General features: G+C 40.0%; 2 protein-coding genes across 3 annotated transcripts in view; one reads left to right on the top strand and one right to left on the bottom strand.

The window, feature by feature from the left end:
• Positions 1 to 947: 947 nt before the first annotated feature.
• LOC311519783 (uncharacterized protein) lies at positions 948 to 16338 on the bottom strand. Its single transcript, XM_084626697.1, has 7 exons — positions 16231 to 16338; positions 15314 to 15470; positions 9022 to 9094; positions 3332 to 3603; positions 1854 to 1923; positions 1487 to 1557; positions 948 to 1090 (listed from the first exon to the last, which is right to left on the bottom strand). Exons 4-7 carry the CDS (start codon positions 3508 to 3510, stop codon positions 1087 to 1089), a joined length of 324 nt encoding a protein of 107 aa, XP_084482823.1. The 5' UTR covers positions 3511 to 3603; positions 9022 to 9094; positions 15314 to 15470; positions 16231 to 16338; the 3' UTR covers positions 948 to 1086.
• Positions 16339 to 16437: 99 nt separating this feature from the next.
• OTUD4 (OTU deubiquitinase 4) overlaps positions 16438 to 22765 on the top strand; it is a 46578-nt gene continuing 40250 nt past the window's right edge. The window contains exons 1-4 of one of the 2 annotated variants that reach the window (XM_084626696.1): positions 16438 to 16521; positions 18369 to 18880; positions 19823 to 19906; positions 21991 to 22041. In XM_084626696.1, coding sequence (XP_084482822.1) covers positions 18716 to 18880; positions 19823 to 19906; positions 21991 to 22041 — 300 coding nt within the window. In that variant the 5' untranslated portion in view covers positions 16438 to 16521; positions 18369 to 18715. Of the gene's footprint in view, positions 16522 to 18280; positions 18881 to 19822; positions 19907 to 21990; positions 22042 to 22765 lie in introns of those variants that run through there. The other variant, XM_084626695.1, reaches the window with a different exon arrangement.

Raw genomic sequence — 22765 nt, 5'->3', positions numbered from 1 at the left:
CAGCATGTCCCTTGGCCTGCGCTGCTTCCTGCAGCCCCCATTGCCCTGGAGCAGCGAATTATGGCCAGTGGGAGCCGTGATCGGCCGAACCTGCAGAGGTGGCAGGTAAACAAACCGGTCCGGCCCGCCAGGGGCTTTTCCTGAACAAGCAGCGGACTGGCTTTGAGAACCACTGATATATAGGAAATCAAACTAGATGATTCAATGACTCATTCCGGTCTTAAAATCTCTCATCTATCATAATAGATCTGTGTAAAATTGACACTTCTGATTTTCAGTGGATTAAAGCATCCATTTACTTTGCTTATTTCCATCTGCATGGGTTTGCATCCTAGAGAGCCCCAAATGATACAAACACTTAGCTAGATAGAATCCAAAAAGTAACATATACATCATTGTGGTATAAAAAATATTCAAGGCAAAACTTAGATACACCTGTAATATGCCTCGTTTGGGACTGAAACCATGAAAAACCAAAGGGCTGGGGGGTGGGGGTGGGAAGAGAGGAAATACAGATTGATGAAGGAGATATAAAGAAAGTTAATCACGTCATCTGTTGGGTCTTTCATAGATCTTCATGGTAAGAAGAATCTAAGCAGATGTATGCTTATTTTTATTTCCGTGACAAAAAGTAACTAGATTACTGCTAACCCCATATGTCCAAAAATCATGAATCAGGTCCCAAAATAATCATAACATTCATGTAAAAATAATGATTGAAAAAATATTTGGCATTCTTTTCCCTTGTCTTTTAGCCCTCAGGGTTCACATTTTCAAGCTTTTCTCCACAGCCATGAGAGCCAGAATCTTACTTTTATTTTTAAATGAAAGCTGAGATTCTCTTGTAATCACCTGACACCAGGATCTTGGCTTTAAGAAAAACATCAAAAATTTTGAGGCTCATGATAAAAATCACAAGAGCTGACAACAGGGAAACTACTCACAAAAATATTTTACAAAATAAATTGTTGGTCATCTTGATATCTGGGTTGAAATACATTGAATCCTATGTTTGTAACCAATCATGTAAATCTTCACTCATGTGAGTAATGCCACTGAATTCAACGGTCTTCAGGATTGGGCCTATTATCTAAATAAAAAAGAGTGTATTCAATCAATCCCCTTTTGTCTGTTTAGTGTTTAATAATGTGTACTAAGGCACTTATAGGGCTTCCTTTATTGTAGCAGCTGAGGACCTCCTAATCTTTAATGCATTAATTCTTGTGACACCCTTGTAAGATAGAGAAGTATTATTATCTCCATTTTATAGATAGGAACTGGAGGCACAGAAAGACTAAGTGACTTGTTCAAGATTCTAGCCTGGAACCCATGGTCTCATGGTCACTTTAGCCACTGGACCATCCTTCCTCCCTCATTCATTTAGCCCTGGTCTACACTGGGGGGGAAAGGGGGAAATTGATCTAAGTTACTCAACTTCAGCTATGTGAATAATGTAGCTGAAGTCGACATACTTAGATCGACTTACCGTGGTGTCTTCACCATGGTGAGTCGACTGCTGCTGCTCCCCCGTCCACCCTGCCTGCGCCTCTCGCGGTACTGGAATACAGGAGTAGACTAGACGCAATAAATCAATCCCCGCTGGATCAATCGCTGCCCGCTGATCCAGCGGGTAATGAAGATATACCCTTAGTGAGCTGTACACACACACAACCCCATCATTCTGACTAGTTATATCTATTTTGTTAGTTCAATAATAATATTAACAGTAAAATTACTGGGAAACCAAATATTGATTTAAGCCCCAGCACAAAGATTTTTAGTTGCATCTGTATATTAAAAATAGTTGAATTAGAAATCGATTTGGATGTGCACATTGCTTCCATAGAGCTTACCTGTCTCTTAACTTCCTTTCCAATTTTCCCACCTTCTTTCTGCCAGAGACTTAAAATGTTTCTTCCATTCCTCCGAGACAAAAGGCAGTGATCAGCATTAATTAGCCACCTGCACCCACAGCAGAAAACTAAAACTTGTTTGTCTTACATGGTTTGTTGAACCCCAGGGGCTCCACCACATGTGTTGTTTTAACACTTCAACTCCAGTTCCTCCAAGAGATGTTTAATATCTTATGCAATGTTTTGCACTATTAGAAGAAAAAGTCTCTTCTTACTTCTATATACAAGTAATAAGAAGGAGGATATACTCTATGGATTCCTTGGAAGAATGAATAAATACCCTACCTCTTATCCCGCCCCCCTTTTTTTTTAACGTTTCCCTTCGATTTTCTCTTTTCCTATTGTCTATCTGTGTTTATAATGCTAAGTGACATATGCCATGAAGGTTATTAGCTGCACCACTCTTCCTTTAATTAGAACTGTTGCCATGAAAATATGGGCCTTTTGCAGATAAAACTAATACTTAACATTTATGTAGCTCTTTCCCTCTTCAAAGAGCTTTATTTATGTTAATCGGATGTAAACACCGCACTTTGTTTTCATTGAAAATATTAAAAACAATAAGAAATAATAAAACAAGTGTCCTTTTAAATCTTTAACAGTGACATTTAACCAAGTTCTTTACTGTCAAATAATACAATTATTCATTAAAAAGGTATAACAAAGATTATTTGTTGGAATATTTATAAACATCATTTTTCACCTGGTTTGCCATTTCTCATTACTGCAGCAGGTTAAGAATGATAAAAACACATTATTCTGCTGGGTTTCTCTCTTAAGGACCTGATCCAAAACCCACTGAAGTCAATTGGAGTCTTTTCAATTACTTCAACAGACACTGAATCTGACCTGAATTACAACAATTTACTTGAATCTGGGGCAAAAGCTACAGACATAAAAACAAATTATTTGTGTGTTACTGGATTACTGGAAGTGCAATTTATGATGTCAGCGTGACGCTGGCAGATCAGGTGTCAGCTCTTGCCAAGGCTTTAGACCTCAGCCAAACACTGACAAATTCATTGCTGGAACCCAGTCCAGTCAGTCTTCACCTGTGTGGTAGTATGGTTAAGGTGGGTATTGAACTTATAACTATGTTTAGACTTTATGAAATGCTTGAAAGTTGCTACATGTATTAATCCTACTTATAATATCTATATCCACGCTATAAGGGAATACTTAAGTGTTTGCTATATAGCTGTAAAATTAACGATGTACCTCACCAAACAAGAAAAAAACATTACCTATACAAAATGCTAAATCCCTTTGGGCAGGTCTACACTATGGGACTATGTCAACCTAAGTTACGCAACACCAGCTACGTGAATCATGTAGCTGGCGTCGACGTACTTTAGGTAGACTTATTGCAGCGTCTACACCGCGCTGGGTCGATGGGAGAAACTCTCCCATCAACTTACCTTATGCTTCTCATTCCGGTGACTGGAGTCAACAGGAGAGCAATCGGTGATAGACCCACTAAATAGATCCCCAAGTGGATTGATCGCAGCGCATCGATCCCCCAGTAAGTGGAGACAAACTCCAAGAAAGGTATAACCTCTTTCCCATCAGGAAGGACTACCAAAAACTCAATAGTCATTGTGGAACACCACAATACCAAGATTTTGCTACTTGCCCCTGAACACCTACGAAGAGGCTATGTGCAAAAGTGCTTGTCTGATCAGCTTGAATTCTGGAAGAAGGAAATAAAGATAGTTGATAAGAAAATTTTTCTTCTGTTTGCTGTAAAGGACACCAACAGGACCAGAACCATGAAACAGAAACAGAGATCCCCAGGGTCAACCCGAGTTAGCCCTAAAAGACATTCAGAGCTGACAGATTATTACAACTCTGTTACGTTTTAAAACCATAGACTGTGACTCATTTGTGTATATACATTTGCTAGCTGTAACCTTGTTATAGCTCTCTCATTTATTTTTTCTAATTCAGTGGTTCCCATCCCACGGCCCAATTAGCACACAGCTGCGGCTCAGCTGTGTGCTAAAGGCCGTTGGGCCTATGGGATCATTGTGCGGGCTGCCCCACCACTTGGCACAGCGGGGTCCATGGCTCCAGCTGCCCTGCCTGGCAGGGTCTGGTGTTGGGGCTGCCTTGCTCCATGCCCCAGGGTCCGAGCTCAGGGCTTCAGGGCTGCCTTGCCCCATGGTGCGGTCTGGGGTCAGGGCTGCTGAGCAGCCCTGCACCTGGGGTCTGCTCCTGGCCCCACTCTGTGAAGGGGTCTGTGGGCGGGGGCCGGGGCATTCTTAACCTACAACCCAGTTAACACATTGTGGGTTGCATAGAGAGTAGGGGATCATTTTCCAGGATAGGTTGTAGATTGCTGATGATGCGCTGGAGAGGTTTTAGCTGGGGGGCTGTATGTGATGGCCAGTGGTGTTCTGTTATTTTCCTTGTTGGGCCTGTCCTGTAGTAGGTGACTTCCGGGTACCCATCTCGCTCTGTCAATCTGTTTCCTCACTTCCCCAGGTGAGTATTGTAGTTTTAAGAATGCTTGATAGAGATCTTGTAGGCGTTTGTCTCTGTCTGAGGGATTAGAGCAAATGTGGTTGTATCTTAGCGCTTGACTGTAGACAATGAATCGTGTGATGTGTCCTGGATGGAAGCTGGAGGCATGTAGATAAGGATGGCAGTCAGTAGGTTTCCGTTATAGGGTGGTGTTTATGCGACCATCACTTATTTGCACTGTAGTGTCCAGGAAATGGATCTCTTGTGAGACTGAGGTTGATGGAAATTGGGGTGGAAATTGTTGAAATCCAGGTAGAATTCTTCAAGGGCCTCCTTCCCGTGGGTCCATATGATGAAGATGTTGTCAATGTAGTGCAAGTAGAGGAGGGACGCTAGGGGACGAGAGCTGAGGAAGCATTGTTCTAAGTCATAAAAATGTTGGCATACGGTGGGGCCATGTGGGTACACCCATAGCAGTGCCACTGACTTGAAGGTATAAATTATCCCCAAATCTGAAATGGCTGTGGGTAAGGACAAAGTCACAAAGCTCAGCCACCAGGTGTGCCGTGGCCACATCAGGGATAGTGTTCCTGACAGCTTGTAGTCCATCCTCCTGTGGAATATTGGTGTAAAGAGCTTCTACATCCATGGTGGCCAGGATGGTGTTTTCAGGAAGATCACCAATGCATTGTAGTTTTCTCAGGAAGTCAGTGGTGTCTCGAAGATAGCTAGGAGTGCTGGTAGCGTAGGGTCTGAGGAGAGAGTCCAAATAGCCAGATAATCCTGCTATAAGAGTGCCAATGCCTGAGATGATAGGGCGTCCAAGATTTCCAGGTTTATGGATCTTGGGTAGCAGACAGAAAACCCTTGGTCGGGGCTCTAGGGGTGTGTTCGTGTAGATTTGTTCCTGTGCTGTAGCAGGGAGTTTCTTGAGTCAATGGTGTAGTTTCTTGTGGTACTCTTCAGTGGGATCGGAGGATTAGTGGCCTGTAGAATGTGGTGTTGGAGAGTTGTCTGGCAGCCTCCTTACAAATTATATCACTGTAGATATATTGCTCAGGACAGTGAAGAATTCTGTACCCTGAGCACTATAGTTAGGTTGGCCTAACCTTCAGGGTAGATATGGCTAGGTTGACAGAAGGATTCTTCCATTGACCTAGCTACTGCCTCTCCAAGAGGTGGATTAACTATGGTGACGGAAAAACCCCCTCTGTTAATATAAGAGACGTCTGCACTATGGTGCTGTAGCAGCATAGCTGCAGCGCCGCAGCTGTACCACTGTAGCATAGACATACACTTAATCCAGGAGCTGGTGGAGGGAAGTTGAGTAATTTGACAGACAATTAAGTGATTAATCTAGCAGTGAGAAGATACTGGCTGTCTCACTTAGCCACCACGCTTCTGCCTCAGACTAGCCACTGGGATGAGCTAATTGTCCCTATGATGTCAGCAGAAAGCTGTCACTGCAGTCTAGGAGAGGATGCCCCTCTGGAAATGCTAAGAATTCCAGTGACCTGAGCTGAGTGCGAAGACAAAAACAGATTCTAGGTGCGGTTGCTGCCAGAAGCATAAGGTGTTAAAGTGGTAAAGAGAATTAGATAGGAAAGGGACTTAAAAATCAAGCTAAAATAATATAAAAAATGAGTGTGTTTTTTTTTAAACTGAATATCCAGAGCCCTATTTACCTAAAGGATGTACTGTCTATATGGACATGTTAACCAATAAACAATGAACTAAGGATTTGTTGGAATCCCAGCTAACCCAGGCTTGCTAAAATCTGTACATCTCAAAATCTGAATTTGGCCCTGTCTACAAAGAGGAATCTGAGCAGCATAACTATTCTGGAATAACTCCCTCATGTGGACACTTATTCTAGAATAATAGAAACTTTATTCTGGAATAATTACCTCTGCTTTGTGAGAACAGGTTTCAGAGTAGCAGCCGCGTTAGTTTGTATTTGCAAAAAGAAAAGGAGTACTTGTGGCACCTTAGAGATTAACAAATTTATTTCAGCATAAACTTTCGTGAGCTACAGCTCACTTCACAAAAGCTTATGCTGAAATAAATTTGTTAGTCTTTAAGGTGCCACAAGTACTCCTTTTCTTTTTGTGAGCACAGTAATTATTCCAGAATAAAGTCACTTTTATTCCTGAATTAAGTGTCCACAAGGGATACGGTTTTGATTCAAGCTGCTCTCTACAATACACATATTTCTGTATATTTCAAATATGCTGTTTAACTGTCTACAACATTCAAAAACCAACAAAGTATTAGTATTTATGTTTACACAAGATATTTTGTAAGTACTAAAAAAAAGTTAATTTGAGGGATCGAATGGGAATTTAATACAGATAAAGTAGCATTATATCAGAGAGAAATATTACAGCATATACTATGTAACTAAAAGACAAAAATATTTTGTTTTCATAAGCACAGGAAAGATTTTCAAATAGTAAAAATCATATTTTAAAAATCAGAAAGATGCACATTGAACTTTTCAAAATAATTCTATGGGTCCAAATTTATGCCTTGCATAACTTCAGTTAACTGATTTCTTTCTGATTGATTTTAGTGGAGTTATAGCAAGGATGAATTTAGTCTGGGATTTTTATTTTTTGTAACTAGAGCTGGTAGAAATTTTTAAGTGACTTTTTTGGACATAAAATGGCCTCTCTGAGTCAACATTTTTTGTGAATTTTTTTTTTTTTTTTACTCAACTGGAAAAGAAAAATCTGTGTCTGTTTTTACTTTCCTCCTTTCTCTATTTTTCCACCCGTCCCCTGCTTTTTTTCCAGTGATGAAAAAGGAAGTAGAGGGAAATGGTATAAAAGGAAATAAGGAGGAAAAAAAAGAGGAAAAAAGAAAAAATAAACCCCGCAAATTTTCAAAAATGAAAGTTATTCCCTTTTGAAATCCGTGAACAAAAAAGACTTCAAGAATTTTTTTTTTAAGGGGAGGGAGGATTTTTCCTCAATTTCTCTACCACCTGTAGTTGTAACCCCCTCTTACTCACCTAGCCTCCCATTATCTGTTCTATCAGACATGCTGTTATAGCTTATATAGGGTTCGATTCTGGGAGGTACTGAGCACTCTGGCTCTGATCCAATAAAGCATGTGCTTAAGCACATATATAATACTATTGAATTGAAGCCAACAGACTGTAAACTGTTTGATACTGGGGCTTTTCTTATCATTTTGTATAGAACTATAGAAATATTTTTTGTAGAAATTCCATGCAGGACTTGTGAAGAGACATCTTCCCAAATAGAAGTGATTTATTATATGGAATGAAAGTTCTGTCAAAGACTCAATAAAGGTTTAGTTAAATTTGGGAGCCAATGTGATCTAGATAAAAAGACAAGGAGGCAGAAGAGTAGAGCATTTTCATGCAGGCTGAGCCATTGACTAAGGGACTTTGGGCTAATTACTTAACTGCTATGTTCCTTAGTGAAACCAGATGTAATACTGGGTCAAAACATACATCCACACAAAATGTCATTGAGAAACAGATGCTGAAGTCTTGTTCAATTTTCCAGAGTAAATAAATTACCCCGCAACCCCCCCAAAATAAAAATAAAAGAGAGTTAAACATGGCATTAGAACAAGACATTCCTTTAACAGCCTTACTAAGCCAAACTCAGATGTAACTGCAAAGAAAGCCAACACAACTGCAGTGTTTTATATCAGAGAGCCAAAAGCCAGCCAGAGATACACACTTCTCATTTGTACTTTAGTTCTAAACTGAGTCTTTCATAATAAAGGGCCAAATTCAGACTGGTGTAAGCAGATGCAACCTCACTGACTTCATGAATCCCAACGAAACCCATGGAGTAGCATCTGATTACATGGAGTCTGAATTTTCCCAAAGTGACACAAAGATAAAAGAAGAAATGAACGTTGACAATGTTGCATAGATTCTTTTTGTGTGCGTTTCAATGCTGTTAGGTCATTTCGGACCTTTAAAATATTGTAAAGGCCTTTTTTTCCAATCTGGACCTAGAAATAGGAGAGAGAATTTCTTAACACTGCAGAGGACTCCTCCACTGCACTGAACAACTGCAGCAGTACGTAAAGACCCATGTTAAATGGAGAATTAGCCTGGCAGTTAAAGCACAGGACTAGGAATTGGGAAAATACATAGGCTCTAAATTCAAATCTGACACAGACTTTCTGTGTGACACTGAACCTGCCAATCCATCTCTTGGTGCTTCAGTTTCCACATCTGTGAAGTGGGGATAACACTTCAACAATGTGCTTCAGTTTTACAGATCTTTGAAGAAGGGCACATTCCTAACTATCATAGTCGGAGTCCTATTCCCCAACTTTAAGGCATTGCCAATAGCATATTGTTAAAACAGATTCTGTGTTCAAGGGAGTAGAAAGGTGTACAGCATTAAGATCCCTTAAGTGCTCCATCAACTGAATGTATGATGCAATTTACATAAAATGAACACTTGAGCTCTATGCTTAGAAAACATGCACGAGTCCAAAATTAAATAGAAATCTCTTATACTGGGAAAATAGTTTAAAACTCAATTTTCTAGAAGTGGTTCATAAAAGATCATGTGCAGATGCACAACTGTATTTTCAACAGAAGTGTTTTGGGTGTTACACTTCTTTTTGCCATCTTAATCTTGGATCCTACCTTGTGCACCCACTTTACACACCAACAGCAGATCTGGACCTACCACGGCATAACCAGCCATTGAAGCATCACTCTGGAATACAAGGAAACTCTGATGGTATAGATCCAGCATAACAGCTCAATCTTATGCCTCCCTGCAGAAGACACAGGGAGAATGGCAGGGAAAAAAACAGGGTATAGGTGGGTCCTCCCTGTACTCTGGCAATCCCCAGCTGCTCTATTTGCCCCTTGGGATAGTTAACAATTGGTGCAATGCCTGAGGACTGACCTGGACCAGGATTGTCTCCTCTGAACCCTACGCTCCTGAATTGTGATGCCTCTTCCTTGCCTGCAACCAAGGATCTAGGCCTTTATTTAATACTTATGGTTTCCTGTCAACAAGTATTGGCTGCATTCCTTCCAGCAAAGTTACTGTTGTGCTCATTTACCCTGATCTCACACTTCAATGTGGTGAGTGTTGTTATTTTTCTAACATGTTCAAGGATCTAATGCCATCTAAAGGATAATGTATTGAACTGCAAAAATACAGTGCTATTAAGGACTATCAGAAGCACATGACCCTAAGGAAGAATATACATCTGCAACCTGCCTACCTGGAACTAGAGATTGTTACTGTGGCAGAGAACAGGAGGAGTGCCAAGAGACTTGACTCTGGGTGTCAACGGGATGAAAAGTACAGTTCTTGTTAGCTAATGAGATTGCCTCATTGGAGTGTTATTTTACTCAGACATCAGGCAACCCTAGAGCTTTATCAGCAAACTGAAATTTCTCCACACTCATTTTAAAAGGTATTAGTGAATTTTACTGCATTCCCACTTAATTCAGCCAAGTCTGTGTTAGCACTAACTGCTGCCCATTTAAATACTAAAAGGAAACAACATCTACACAGACCATATACATTATTTAAAAAAAGCGTATGTGCTGTAGCTGTGAGAGGACAGATATAGGAACACAGCAGTCAGAACACAAACACGGGAATCAGAAGATCTGGGTACTATGTGCGTTCTGGCGCAGGCTTCCTGTATGAGCACTGGCAAATTGACCAATATCTCTCCCTCAGTTTCCCCACCTGTAAAATAAGGACAACAATTCTTAGCTGCCTCTTAAAGGTGCTGTGATCCTTAATTAGTTTGCAGAGTGTTTTGAAATCCTCAGAAGAAGAAGTGCCTAAATCATTTTCTGTATGTCTCACTAATAGGATACAAGCGTATAAGTTTTTAAAATTTTCTTTGAATCTTGTTCAATTACATTACAAGGCAAACAATAAATATTCTGTAGTGGCATTAGACACAAATATATTTGAATCCATTTTTGCGCCTTTCCAAGTAGAAAGTCTCCTCTAGTCATCTACAGCCTTAGTCTGTGGATAGTCTTAGTCTGTCCATATCTAGTCTGTGGAGAAAAGCAATTTCTCTCTCTTAGCTCTCTACATACATTACCACAATTGTCAATTCTCAGGTAACTTCCCCGCTCTATAAAATAGGTCCTTGTCCACAAACTTTGGGTACATGGGGGAAGAAACACTCTCCCCTTGACCTCAACACTTAACTACTACAGATTTCTCACCTTCTGTTTCTTATCACAGTACTTGAAAAAAAATAACCATCTTCTATCTTATGATCTTACACATCATAATATCCTAGACTGATTCGAACTGGATTTTTTTCTGAACAGGAACAGAAATAGTTTTTCTCCACATAATTAAGATCATACATTTTGCTGAAGATAACCTCCCTTTTCTCCTCTCATTTTCTTTGGCCTCAATATAGCCTACACACTGTGGAGCATTCAAAACTCTTGGGCTTTCACCATTGCCTTTATAAACATCCACCCGCCCACTACATGTTAATGTTGTCTTTACTCATTGTATTTGTATAGATTATAAACACCCCTGGGCAGAAAACTTGTCTTCTTTTATGTTTAAAGTGCCACTAATACCTCTAGCACTATATAAATATAAGCATTTCTATCTTGAAATGGCTCTAGAATCTGGTCATAAATAAAGTTTACAGACATAAGCATGAACTTCTCATATCCCATAAATGCCTAGCTAGGTTTTTTAAAAATTAATATATTCCATTTTATAATGGCAGTAGGACAACTTTACACAGGATTATTGCTGTTATAAAGTTGTATTAAAAAGATCACTGAGCTTCTAGACAGGTGTATTACAATGAATCTGTAATTTTTTTTAGAAATACATGGTGTGTAGTTTCTTAATGATTAATGTATATTAAAACATAAATAGTACTTACTCCACCTACAAGAAAGTAACACTCATCATATGCCCCAATCAAAACCAAAATAGTTAAGTCTAACCAAATGCTGCTGTGTTTTAATTTATTAGGGATTGTGAAAGGTTAAATAGCCACAAATGTGCATATTTGAAATTATTTCCTATTCTTCTGTGAGAAATAATGGCTTAAGACTAGTAGTAAATAGTTATTGATTTTACTTCAGCCTTATACTACATGCTCTTTTCCTCTTTATTAGCCAATATAACATCAGCAAAGGAAAAACCAGAGGAAGTGAGATAACCACAAACAGCAGAAGTGCCAAACAAAACCTTTGTCACTTTAGATTTAGGACATGCACAAAAGTTCAGATCTATGCTAAGTTTGGACTCCTCTGATGCTCTACAAGGTAAAAGGCAGTGTTTTTCCTGGCCAATGGTGTACACGTATTCCTCAAACTCTAAAGTAAAAAATTTTCCATGAGAAAAAATGAAATTAGAGTGTCTTTAAGGAATTATCTGGTTTCTTTTTAGTTTTCAGAGAGCTGAATGTATCACTTTTCTAAACTTCAAATACTAAAACTCAAGACATGGTTTCTGATCCTTCCCTTTATTAATACTCTGAACATAGACACATTATTGATTACCAGATGCTTCTGATTTTGATAAGATGAGAAAAGTAAGTTTGCCTTTGACAATTCAAATACAAGAAAATTACTTTCCCCAAATTAGGGACTGATCATGAAATGGGATCAGACCCTGCTATTCTATTCAGATTCTTACTCTTCACCCCTCACTGTGGTATCAGAGCGAATAAAATTCTGTGACTAACATGTCACATGTAGTTCTTTTCTTCTCTCTTTTCCTGTCTACTTGGATGATGTTTGTCGTGGTTCTTAGCTCTAACAGGAATTTATTGTACAGTCTTGGCCCTTATAGTACAGTTTCATTGTGCCCGAGGAATAGAGCTGTTGACTGCATTAAGTAATCCAGAGCATTAAGTAATCCTTTAAATATTGCCCAGATCATTAAGCTCCTTAAAAATAAAAACTGAGACCTTGAATTTGATTTTGATATTCTATAGGGAGCCAATGTAGTGAGATGAGAATAGGTCAGCAGTGCCTGCTGTAGCCCATGTTATTGAGGAGGTAAACTCCTGCAGGTTATACAATTAGTAGTTTTCTGAAGGCTGACGGTTTCATATCCAGGTAGAATGCATTGCTGTTGTCCATCTGGGAAGTAACTAAGGCATGCAAAACTGAGAGTACTGTAGGTATTTTTTACCTGGATGGGATACTGACCCCGCAGACAGTAGAATTATTCTTAGATCCTCTGTTATCTATTATTATCAGTAATATGCGGTTTTCCTCAATGTAAGCAAGAAATCCAGGCCCTTTATCAAGGGCCTGCCTTCCTCTCTGACAGAATTACAGAAGATGTCAGTGAACACAAAGGCTCATAAATTCTCTACACTGATTGCTTTGCTCATCTCTCATGTTTTAAGCCTGATCCAACACCCTCTGAAGGCAATAGGAATCTTCCCATTGAATTCAATGGGTGTCAGAATTAACCACTTGTTCTACTTTAGAGGGTTATGGTAGGGATTTAATATTTTCCATCAGTTATGTTTACAGTTAATAGTCAGTTAAGAATGGTTTGAGTGTGTGTACGCCAAGGCTCATTCCCCACTCTGGCACTTCAAGTACAGAAGGTGGGGGTCCGCAAGGATTTTAAAAATTAATACTTTCCCCTCCAGGCTTGTATTAAACTCCCAAGGTTACAGCTTTTCTCCGACCTTGGCTTGATAAACCACTCAAATGCAAAACCCCTTTTGGAACCCAGGAAGATGCACTTGGGAATTCCTTCCCGCGGGGTACCCTCAAGCCCTTTCATGCCCCCTGCGGGGAAGAGCTGAGAAAGAAAACAAAGGAAATTAGCTGGTGGCAACAGCTAATTAAACAACATATGCGCAAACCTCTCAGGACACCAAAAATCTAATCCTGTTCTTAAAAAAAAAAAGTATAAATTTTATTAAAACCAAAAAAAAAAAAAGAAAGAAAATACATTTGGAACTTAGGCTTTTGCTAGATTTTAAAAGAGCAATTCCAAAATTTAAGCACCTAAAATAGCTTTCTTGGGGGTTCAGCTTAAAGGTTACAAGCAAACAAAAGCATCTGGGGTTAGCACAGAGGAGTCCATTAGCCATAACATATAAATAGAAATAACCCTAATTGTATCTTTCTAAACATTTGTGATCTACTTACACATTTGGGAGTTCCAAATAAGTACTGTAGTTCTAGGTATGATCCGATGATTTATGATCATACCTGGCTTAAAGCTTCTCATAGAATAACTGCTCCCTGTTCCCCTCTTTACGGGAGAAAAAACAACAGACAGGGAAAGTTTTTCCCCCCCATTTAAAAAAGTTCTAGCCTTCCCATTGTCTCTTTTGGTCTGGTGCCCACTCTCTTTCCTTTACCTGCAGTAAACAAAGTAACAAAGGGACTTTGTTAACCCTTTACAGGTAAAGCAAGCAGAGAACCACCACCAAGAGAGACTTTATAGCTAGCTGGCTGGGTGTCCATAAAAGGGAGTTACCACCCCCTCCCCCATTTATCACAGTGTGTGTGTACACCAGTTCAAAGTATTGTATAGGGAGAAAAATACTGCTTTTTTTTTTCCAGTAGAGGATCTCTATGTCATCCTGAGTTCACGCAGAGCAACAAATTTTTGGAATCTGTTGCAGACATTAAAACCAATTAACAGATCCCTCATTCACCAGGATGTATTCTTCTGTTGAGGGTCAGTATTCAAAAGGAAGAATTACAACCAAAGTTTAAAATGAACTCTTCAGATTTGGGAGAAAGATTTTGGGAAAACCCTTGCTTGCTATTTGTCACATTCACAACCGCCTAGAAACTTATGACTAGATAGTGATACCCTTACTCACATTGAGAAATACCTTATTCTAAAGCATGAGGATTGATAATCCTATTAACATTTTCCTAGGTAGTTTAAATACTTATATTGGTTTCCACTGCTTTCTTGACTCCTACTAAACTCTTTGGTTCATTAATATTTTGTTGTAGTGAATCCAGAGGTTAAAGACACTTTTAAAAAACAACCAACCTTTTATCAGTTTTAATTTGTTGCTTTTAAAATTAATCGAATAGCCCTTTGTTCTTGTGTTAAGAGACAAGTATGTCCAATTGACCTTCTCAACACCATTCATTATTTTATATATTCTATTACTTATTTGTCTCCTCTCAGCTAAACAGACTGGTCTTTTAGATTCTCTTTATAAAGGAAGCCTTTTCACATCTCTAATCATATTCATTGCCTTTCTCTGGATCTTTCCTATTATTTTTTGTCATACAACAAAGATAAAGATTCACAAAGAATCACCTAAAGAAAAAAACCCACAACTATTAGCACACTAAAGCTATTCCCTTGATCTCCTGTCTAGGACTTCCCCTAGTTCCATTTCTCCCAGTCTTCCTAATACAGATTTAAAGAAACTGTACATATATTCTCACATTCTTACTAAGAAAGGGCAACCAAAATTAGACAGAGTGCTCAGGATAAGAAGGTACCATCTATTTGTGTAATTACACTTAAAATGAGAAAAGAAAGTTAAGGTTGCAAAGTCAGGTACTCAAAAGTAAGAAATGCCAGATTTAAGGCTATCCATACAACCTTAATTTGATTCCTCATTGTTACATTAATTACATAATTGCATACTATCCCCTACCTCCTCATACAATCTCAGTCTCCAACAAGCATCCTTGCCCCAGTGTGTCTCGGTATTCCCATATCTCCCGCTCCTTCTACGATCTCAGTCCTAGGCTCCTTGCCCAGCCAGTCCCAGTCTTTCTCACCTCACTGTGATGTGCATAATAATACCCAGGTCTTTTTCCTGTGTGAAAATTTTTTTAGCATATATCAATATGTATAAATCGTTAAAATAGTTCTTTCCAAGACACGTTACTTGCACATCTACATTGAATTTCAGCTGCAGTTGCCTTGTCATCAAAACAAACAAAAACAAAAATTTGGTACCTAATGACATTTGTGAATCATCAAATTGTTCACTCTGCTTGTAGGTCATATCACTTCCCCACAACCCTTTGTCTTCAGCAGGGACTCTCTCTTTCTGTATGTTTGTACCACGCCTAGACAAAGGGGCCCTGATTTCAGCTGGAATCCTTAGGTACTGCTGTAACACAAATAAGTAACAATAAATAGCTTTGTTCCATCCCTCTAGAAAGATACACACTCTTCTGTAGCCTTGATTAACCTAAATAATGTTTTCTTGCTGCTTTTCACTAATGGCTTGTCTACATAGGAAAGTCATACCATGTAAGCTAAGGTGTGAATTGAAATCAATAGTTAGGCTTGGAAGGATTAGATTTTTGCTAGTAAACATGACTTCCACTGTATCCATATAAACAAAAAATATATTTCTATAAATAAATATTTAAATGTAGGCAAAGCAAGAGAACTGCTGCTGGAGAACTTATTAGTTTCATGTAAGGCTATTTACTTAGTATGTTTTGACATGTGATGTTGACAAATTGTGTTTTAATAGTTACAAAGCTTTTACTTTTTGAATCTCAAGATCTACTGTCATTAAGTAACTATTGTCTGACCACCCATAATGTCCCAGGGAAAGGAAGTCAGACAATTTAAATATTTTTTAAAAATGTTTAAAATAAACATAATTATTAGCAGTCAAAGTTATTAAAAAAAAATCAAATTCTGCCAAGCCTAAATATAGCAACAACAGAATAAAGCCTCAGGCAGACACCCTCCTGGGATCGCTCCGGCTGCTCCCCGCTCCAGCTGAACCCCTCGCCCGACACTCCGCATTAACTGGAGCGCTCAGCGATACCCTGCGGGAGCGAAGTAGTCTCCGGATGGTACCATTAGCGGCTTCCGCGGGGGTGCGTATAAGACACCCGCTTCCCAACGCTTACGGGGAATAACTCGACTTGTCACCACACCCCGGAGAGCCATGGTGCAGGCCACAGCCACCAGCACAGGTGCGGCCGGTGGAACAAACCAACAGCAAGCGACGGGGGTGGCGGCAGCATCATAGGCAGGCGACGCGGGAGATTGAAGTGTCTGCGCCGCCGCCGCTAGCCAGGGGCCTCGCGAGGAGGAGGAGGAGGAGGAGGGGGAGGCGGCGACGACGGCAGCAGCAGCAGGAGCAGCGGCCGGGGAGGAGGAAGGGAGAGTCCGAGCCTGCTGCGCCCGCCCCTCCCTCGGTAAGTACCAGTCACTGCGCAGGGGCAATTCAGGGGGCTGGAGCCAGCGCCTCGCCCGGCGGCTCCTCGCAGGCGGGTCCGCCGCCCCCCCCCCTCACAGGCGGGTCCTGCTCCTGCTGAGTGAGCGAGGCCAGGGCCCCGCAGTGACACACACACGGCACCCGGTGGCTGCGGGGATACCCCCGGCTAGCCCGGCCGTGCCCCAGGCCTAGCACACCTGCCCCTCCCCAAAGCGGTGCGAAGCCCTCGCCCAAGCCTGCAGCTGCGCTGGTGGCACCGCTTCAACCTCCGCGGCCGCTGCAGGCAGAGCTGGGCGCTGCTCTAGGGCGGGCCGGGCCCGCCAGGGAGCCTCTCTGACCAATAAAGCAGAATGTATTCGTGTGTGCCCTCCTTTTTTGGGGGGCGGGGGAGAAGGTGTCACGGTGTTTCAGTTGGTGTTGTCTCTTCCCCCCGGCTGAGTTGTACGTGTGTGAGGACTTGGGTATTTCTACGTTCATAGGTCTCCCGCTGTAGGGAGACTGGGCTGCAGCTTGCATGGTCCCGCAGCAGACAGGGTTTATTGGCCTTGGTGCCTAGTTCGAGAAGTTTACAAGACAAAATGAGCAAACCTTAGTCAAACGGAAACTTGGTCTGGCTCTGCTGGGAAAGTGCGTCTACTTATCCCCACTGAATTTATACTTCGCCACGTTTGTGACTCCAGCCCTCCTTCTGTCTCCTGTGATCGCCCCTCAGTGTTCTCAGATATTTTTATTGGTCTCTACGGTGCTATGCTGACTGGGATTTGCCTTTCCTTTAGGCAAAACTCGAATGTGAGTGAAAACACTTAGGGGAATGAAAAAGGAAGAAAGGTCCTGAAGCATGCCAAATGAAATGCAAGAAGCTTCTAAGGAACTTTATGGGTGGTTATTTGTAATTTGCTAGGCCTCAAACCAGTTGAAATTTAAGAGTACAATACAGCAAAAATGCAACGTACCCTTTTGGTAGAGGACTGACTGACTGTTTTGCATTGCTTTTTGAGAGCACAGTACTTGGAATATCACTAATTATTGACCGAGGTTAACTGGTATAATACTTACTTTCTAACTATATGAGTTATAGAACTGAAAAGAAAATTGACCTTTCCAGTTCTCTTGCTTCTGTTTTTTATTTTTAAATAAAAGATTTGTGAAATGCCACATGAAATTTAAGCCACTTAATTTGTAATGGGAGTTTAGCTGAGGAACTATACCCAGCTTGTAGGACAACCCCAGAAACGCATATAGCATTTCTGATTGATCCAAAGACATGATTATCAGAAGTCCCAGCAGCGTTTTGCTGTAAAAAGCAAGGCAGGATCTAGGCAAGGAAAAAGTCTGTGCTACATGCCTGTCCTCTTCTTGTTTCCAGCTATAGACAATACTAATGTGGGAGGAGTAACAGAAAGAATCGAAACTTCAAGTGCACTGGGCAGGTTGCTAGACCAGATAGTGAAACTAGAGTCCTAAACTGTTAAGTATTTAGAAAGAGGGCGGTAATAGTTTGATATGAAAAATTTAGTTCACTTCGTGGTGTAAGCGTTTTGCATCGGAAAAGGGGATGGTCTCTTCACGTCATGCCAGGGCTGCTGTGGTGACCTGCTTGTACTAAGCACGTTGGTCCTCTCCCCCTTCCTACAGGAGCCTTTTTGGCTCGGGGAGGGATTCCCCTCCTCAACCCCTATGCTTCTACTTCCTGCTTCTGTAGAACTACAACTCCCAGTAACATCTCCGGCAGCGGTTTGAAAGTGAAAACAAACTGTAGGTTACCATTTCTTGGCAGTAGTAGTAGCAGCAGCACATGTCCTTTCTCTTTTGTTTTCCGCCTTGTAGCTTGGGTGTGTACAAGAGGAGCCAGCAGTAATCGTCGCCCTGAAGAAGGGGTCGGATCTGGACCCCTCGAGTTACTTTCCAGGAGCAGCTGTCGGGCCCTCTAGGGAGGCCAGAAAGCGACTCTCTTTAAGGAGCTTTAGGCAGTAAAAATCTGCCTATGAGTCCCACATGCAATTTGGCAACGTAAGGCCAGCTGCTGTTTCTGCTGCTGCCGTCCCGATTGCTGAGGAGGGAAGCACTCTTCACCTCCACCTGCTGTGGCCGTTTCCATTACCTACCTGTGGGGCAGTCTTGCCATGTGGGGCTAGGAGAGCTGCAGCGATTTTCTGCAGTATTAAGCAGTAAATATGGAGGCTGCTTGCAAAACAGATGGCGGGGAGCAGAGTCATCCCAGCAGCGGCGTGGAGGCTCCTGGGGACGCTTCTATGGACAGTTACTTGCGATCTCAGGGTTTATATAGAAAGCGGGTTGCCAAGGATGGATCCTGTCTTTTCAGGGCTGTAGCCGAGCAGGTAAGTAGTTATTTAATTTAAGTAACCAGAAGCACTTTGCACTTCAACGCTGGCGATACCTGGAGGAAATGGATCCCATTAGTGGGTGTTAATGATGAGAGTGAAAAACGAGAGAGTGGGGATTAAAGGAACACTAGCTGTGCCAAGGGAAAGCACCACATCTCAGGGAGGGAAGAGTTTGACATATTGGTATGTGTGCACAATCTTCCTGTTCCACTTAGGGAATTTAGGTTCAGGTTTTGAACACCCCTTCTGCCCAGTCCCAGCAGTGCATTTTTAGTGTAAAATTAGCTCAAACTGGGATTTGCCACTTTTGTATAAAAAACAATCCAGGAAAGATCTTGAAAGCCCTTCCCTGCTTTATATTGTGTGAATGAGTTTGCTGAAGTTTTGGAGTAAGATCATCATTATCTTCATGTCACGCTTTCCCCCTCACTTCTGTGAAACAGCATTTTGAAAAAATAGTGTCTTAAATACAAATAGTAGTGGGAGGACTAGTGCTTCAGATTCTGAGCCAGTTATCCTGCTCATTTTGAGTGTTGATAATTATGTGAGTAATGTTTTCTTCCACTAAACTAAAATTTGGACTCTAATTCTTTAAAGTTATTCTGATGGTGGGAGTTTTCTTTTAAGGTGATGATACAGGAGAAGGGGGAAACAAAGTCTGATGGACAGCTAGTACTCTGTCAATAAATATTCATTTCATATTAAATTTCTAAATTTACTGTAAATTTTGACTTGTCATTTAATTTTCAATAAGTAACTGATTTAATTTTGTACAGTTGTCAGTTTTGAAATAAATATTCATCAAAATTAATTTAAAAAAACTGATTCTTTCCAAGCTTACATTTAACCTATATTCATTACATCATCCAATCATTAACTTTCATCAAGAGTCTTAAGAAACTGCAGCTTCTCTCTTCCTTCCTCCCCTCCCCATAGGTGTTACACTCACAATCTCTGCATATTGATGTTCGGAACGCCTGTATAAATTATCTTCGGAAAAACAGAGAAAAATTTGAAGCAGTAAGTAAATGCCATTTTTCTTCCTAAGTATTTTCTTGCTCTTTTCCTAGCTCTGCTCTACTGTTTTGTAGCAGGGTTTCTAACAACTAGATTCTACCTAGGTAGGTGTTTAAAGCAAGTGCTTTTAAAAGGAATTGCTGCTTGTTCACTACGTTGGGTGAAAAGCACAGTCCACACCAATTACTAAGCTTAACTAGTAAGAAAGTTTTAGGGCAGTATACTACCACCTTAATGAAGCATAAAGCAAAAATAAAACAGAGCAGGATAGAGCAGTGATCAGTTACCCAGTCTTGGGGGGCAGGCAGGCTGTTTCTGTCATCATGAGATCAGATCTGGTGAATGTTCTGCATTTATCTCTCCTCCCCCCCTTGTGCCTGAATGATGTTACAAGATATAAAGGATGTGTACATAAATTATTAGAGCTACTATATCTTTAAATATTGTCATACGTATATCATAACTGACCCCAAATCCTTCTAATACATTATTACTTATTCTGATAAAACTCTAATTGGCCTTTTCTTATCTATCTTTTTTTTTTCCCCCTGTGCTACCCTCCTCCTTACTCAATCCAATCATTTTTTCAATGCTTTAATGTGTTCCATTATTTCTTAAAACAGTTGTCTTATTCTTATGTATCTGTTTCTTGTGGCCTTGGAGTTGTTGTTTGGTTATTTTTCTCCAGTCAGTATCCATCCTCCCTAGTCTGTCTTACTATGGTGATCCACACCTGGCTAGTAAATCACACATTTGTCTGGTTTGCTTTGCCTCATTATCTACACAGACCAAGAATCCACTAAAGATAAGGCACAAACCATCTTTAGGAGATTTGATTTTTTTTTTTTTTTTTTGCAACCTTTGAAGTTTTTTTTTTTTAGCAGATTCTAGAGCTGTGTCATAAAACATATACAGAAAGCAGAAAAAATTTGCTTTTACATTTTCTCATAACACTGTTAACTATATATCTACTTTTCTAACACCGTTCATTATACATTTCTTTACAACTAATAACTAGACCCCATGAGCTTATTGGAAGATGTACATTTCTTGGAATGCGCCCTCCCCCTTACCCCCCTTTTAAAAATGTGTACTAACCATACTAAAATAAAAAGCTATTCAGCTGTAAGTTTCCTGTGGTATTGCTCCAGATTATTAATAGATTGCTGAAGAATGTTCCCACTTACTTTATAGCAGTCATAATATAATTGTGTAAGTAAATTCTCACATTTTGATAAGTATTATATTTTTAGCATGACTAAGACTGAGATTTGACTAATAAGGTGTCATTGATACTAATGGATTTTTAAAGTGACTTTTTTTATTATGTGGTGTGATCATGTTACATGGAGCTTTTCAAACATGTAAGAAACAAAGTTCCCCAGTAAGGGGCCTATAGTCTAATTCTTACAAGCAATTTATAGTTTTATAAGGAATACCATGTCTGTAGATGTAAATTCTGTAATTGCAAACCTCTGAAAAAAATCATGGACATGATTTTTACATCCTATAATAATCCTATAGCATCATTTGATGATTGTAATCAAAGGTGGTATCGGCAGCATTTAGAGTTTGTTTACATTTGATAATTTAAGGTAACTTATGATGATAGGTCAGTGCAGGAAGGAGTACACTGTTCATGCTCTTATTTATGTGTAAAGGTCACCATAGGTAACACACAAAAACAAAGGTTCCATTGCCCACTCCGTAAATTTTCAAATAAGTACCTTTATGCTTTCTCCCATGCTGCTCCATGTGCTTGAGAGGTACTCCTTGCAGACCTTCACAGATTCTTCTTAAAACCTCCTTTGCCAAGATGCTTACAAAAAACTTGACAACAGTTAAGCTTTGGTGTGCTGAAACCTCTACCTATCCTGCTGACCAATATTGTCTCATTGTTTCTTTGTATTCCCACGTCTGTCTCTCAGAATCATGCTTAGACTGTAAGATCTTTGGGGTGGGGACCACCTTTATGTTCTGGTGTTTGTATAGCACCTCGCATAGTGGGGTCCTGGTCCAGGACTAGGGCTCCTGGGTATTATGGTAATTAATAATCTAATAAACCATTTTCGATAATATTTTTACAGTTTATAGAGGGGCCATTTGAAGAGTATTTAAAATGTTTGGAAAACCCACAGGTATGTATTACTTAATTAAACTTGCATTATAGAATATAATATCTATTTATTTTGGCTGACTGAAATTAGCTTAAGATATCTCAGTGCATTATATGTAGAACGTGTACAGACACATTTGATGTATGCATACACTGTTTTGGAGTTTCAATTTATTTGAAAAAAATTCTCTTTCAAAAATGACAATTTTGAAAGATCATAAAATTACATGTGGGCAGATGCTTGCTTCTGTATTTGTTTTGTTTTTGTGTGGTATGACAACAGTGTATGTAAGAAGAGGACTATGGTTTTTTAAGCAGTTTTTGTTCAGTCTCTGGCTGCATTTCCTTTTTTAATTATGTAATAGTCTTTGTCACCATCACCAGCAGTGGTACCATAGTTGGCACAGGTGGTAGGCCTCTGCTTCCCACATGACTATATCTCTCTTGTTGGTATGTGAAATCTATGGAGTGAGAGGGACTGGTGTTCCAGGGAGTATTAACTTACCTACAGTACCATTCTTATGATACTCTGAAAGGGAAACACATTTTTAAAAAATGAACCAAAACAGTTGTGGGTTTTTTTTTTTTGGTTTTTTTAAATTTTAAATATTCTTTTAAAACCCAAATGTCGCTCCCTTGTGCTAGTGGACAAGCATCAGAAAATGAAACTGACCAGTTTTCTTTATACAAGCTTAAGGAAGTACAAATGGTAAATAAAAACCTAAATGGAAATTCTCTCAGTTTGT

This window comes from Lepidochelys olivacea (assembly GCF_965140295.1).
Source record: "Lepidochelys olivacea isolate rLepOli2 genome assembly, chromosome: 4".
NCBI lineage: Eukaryota > Metazoa > Chordata > Testudines > Cheloniidae > Lepidochelys > Lepidochelys olivacea.
The sequence above is the reverse complement of the archived record's forward strand: the minus strand, read 5'-3'. Positions and strand labels throughout refer to the sequence as shown.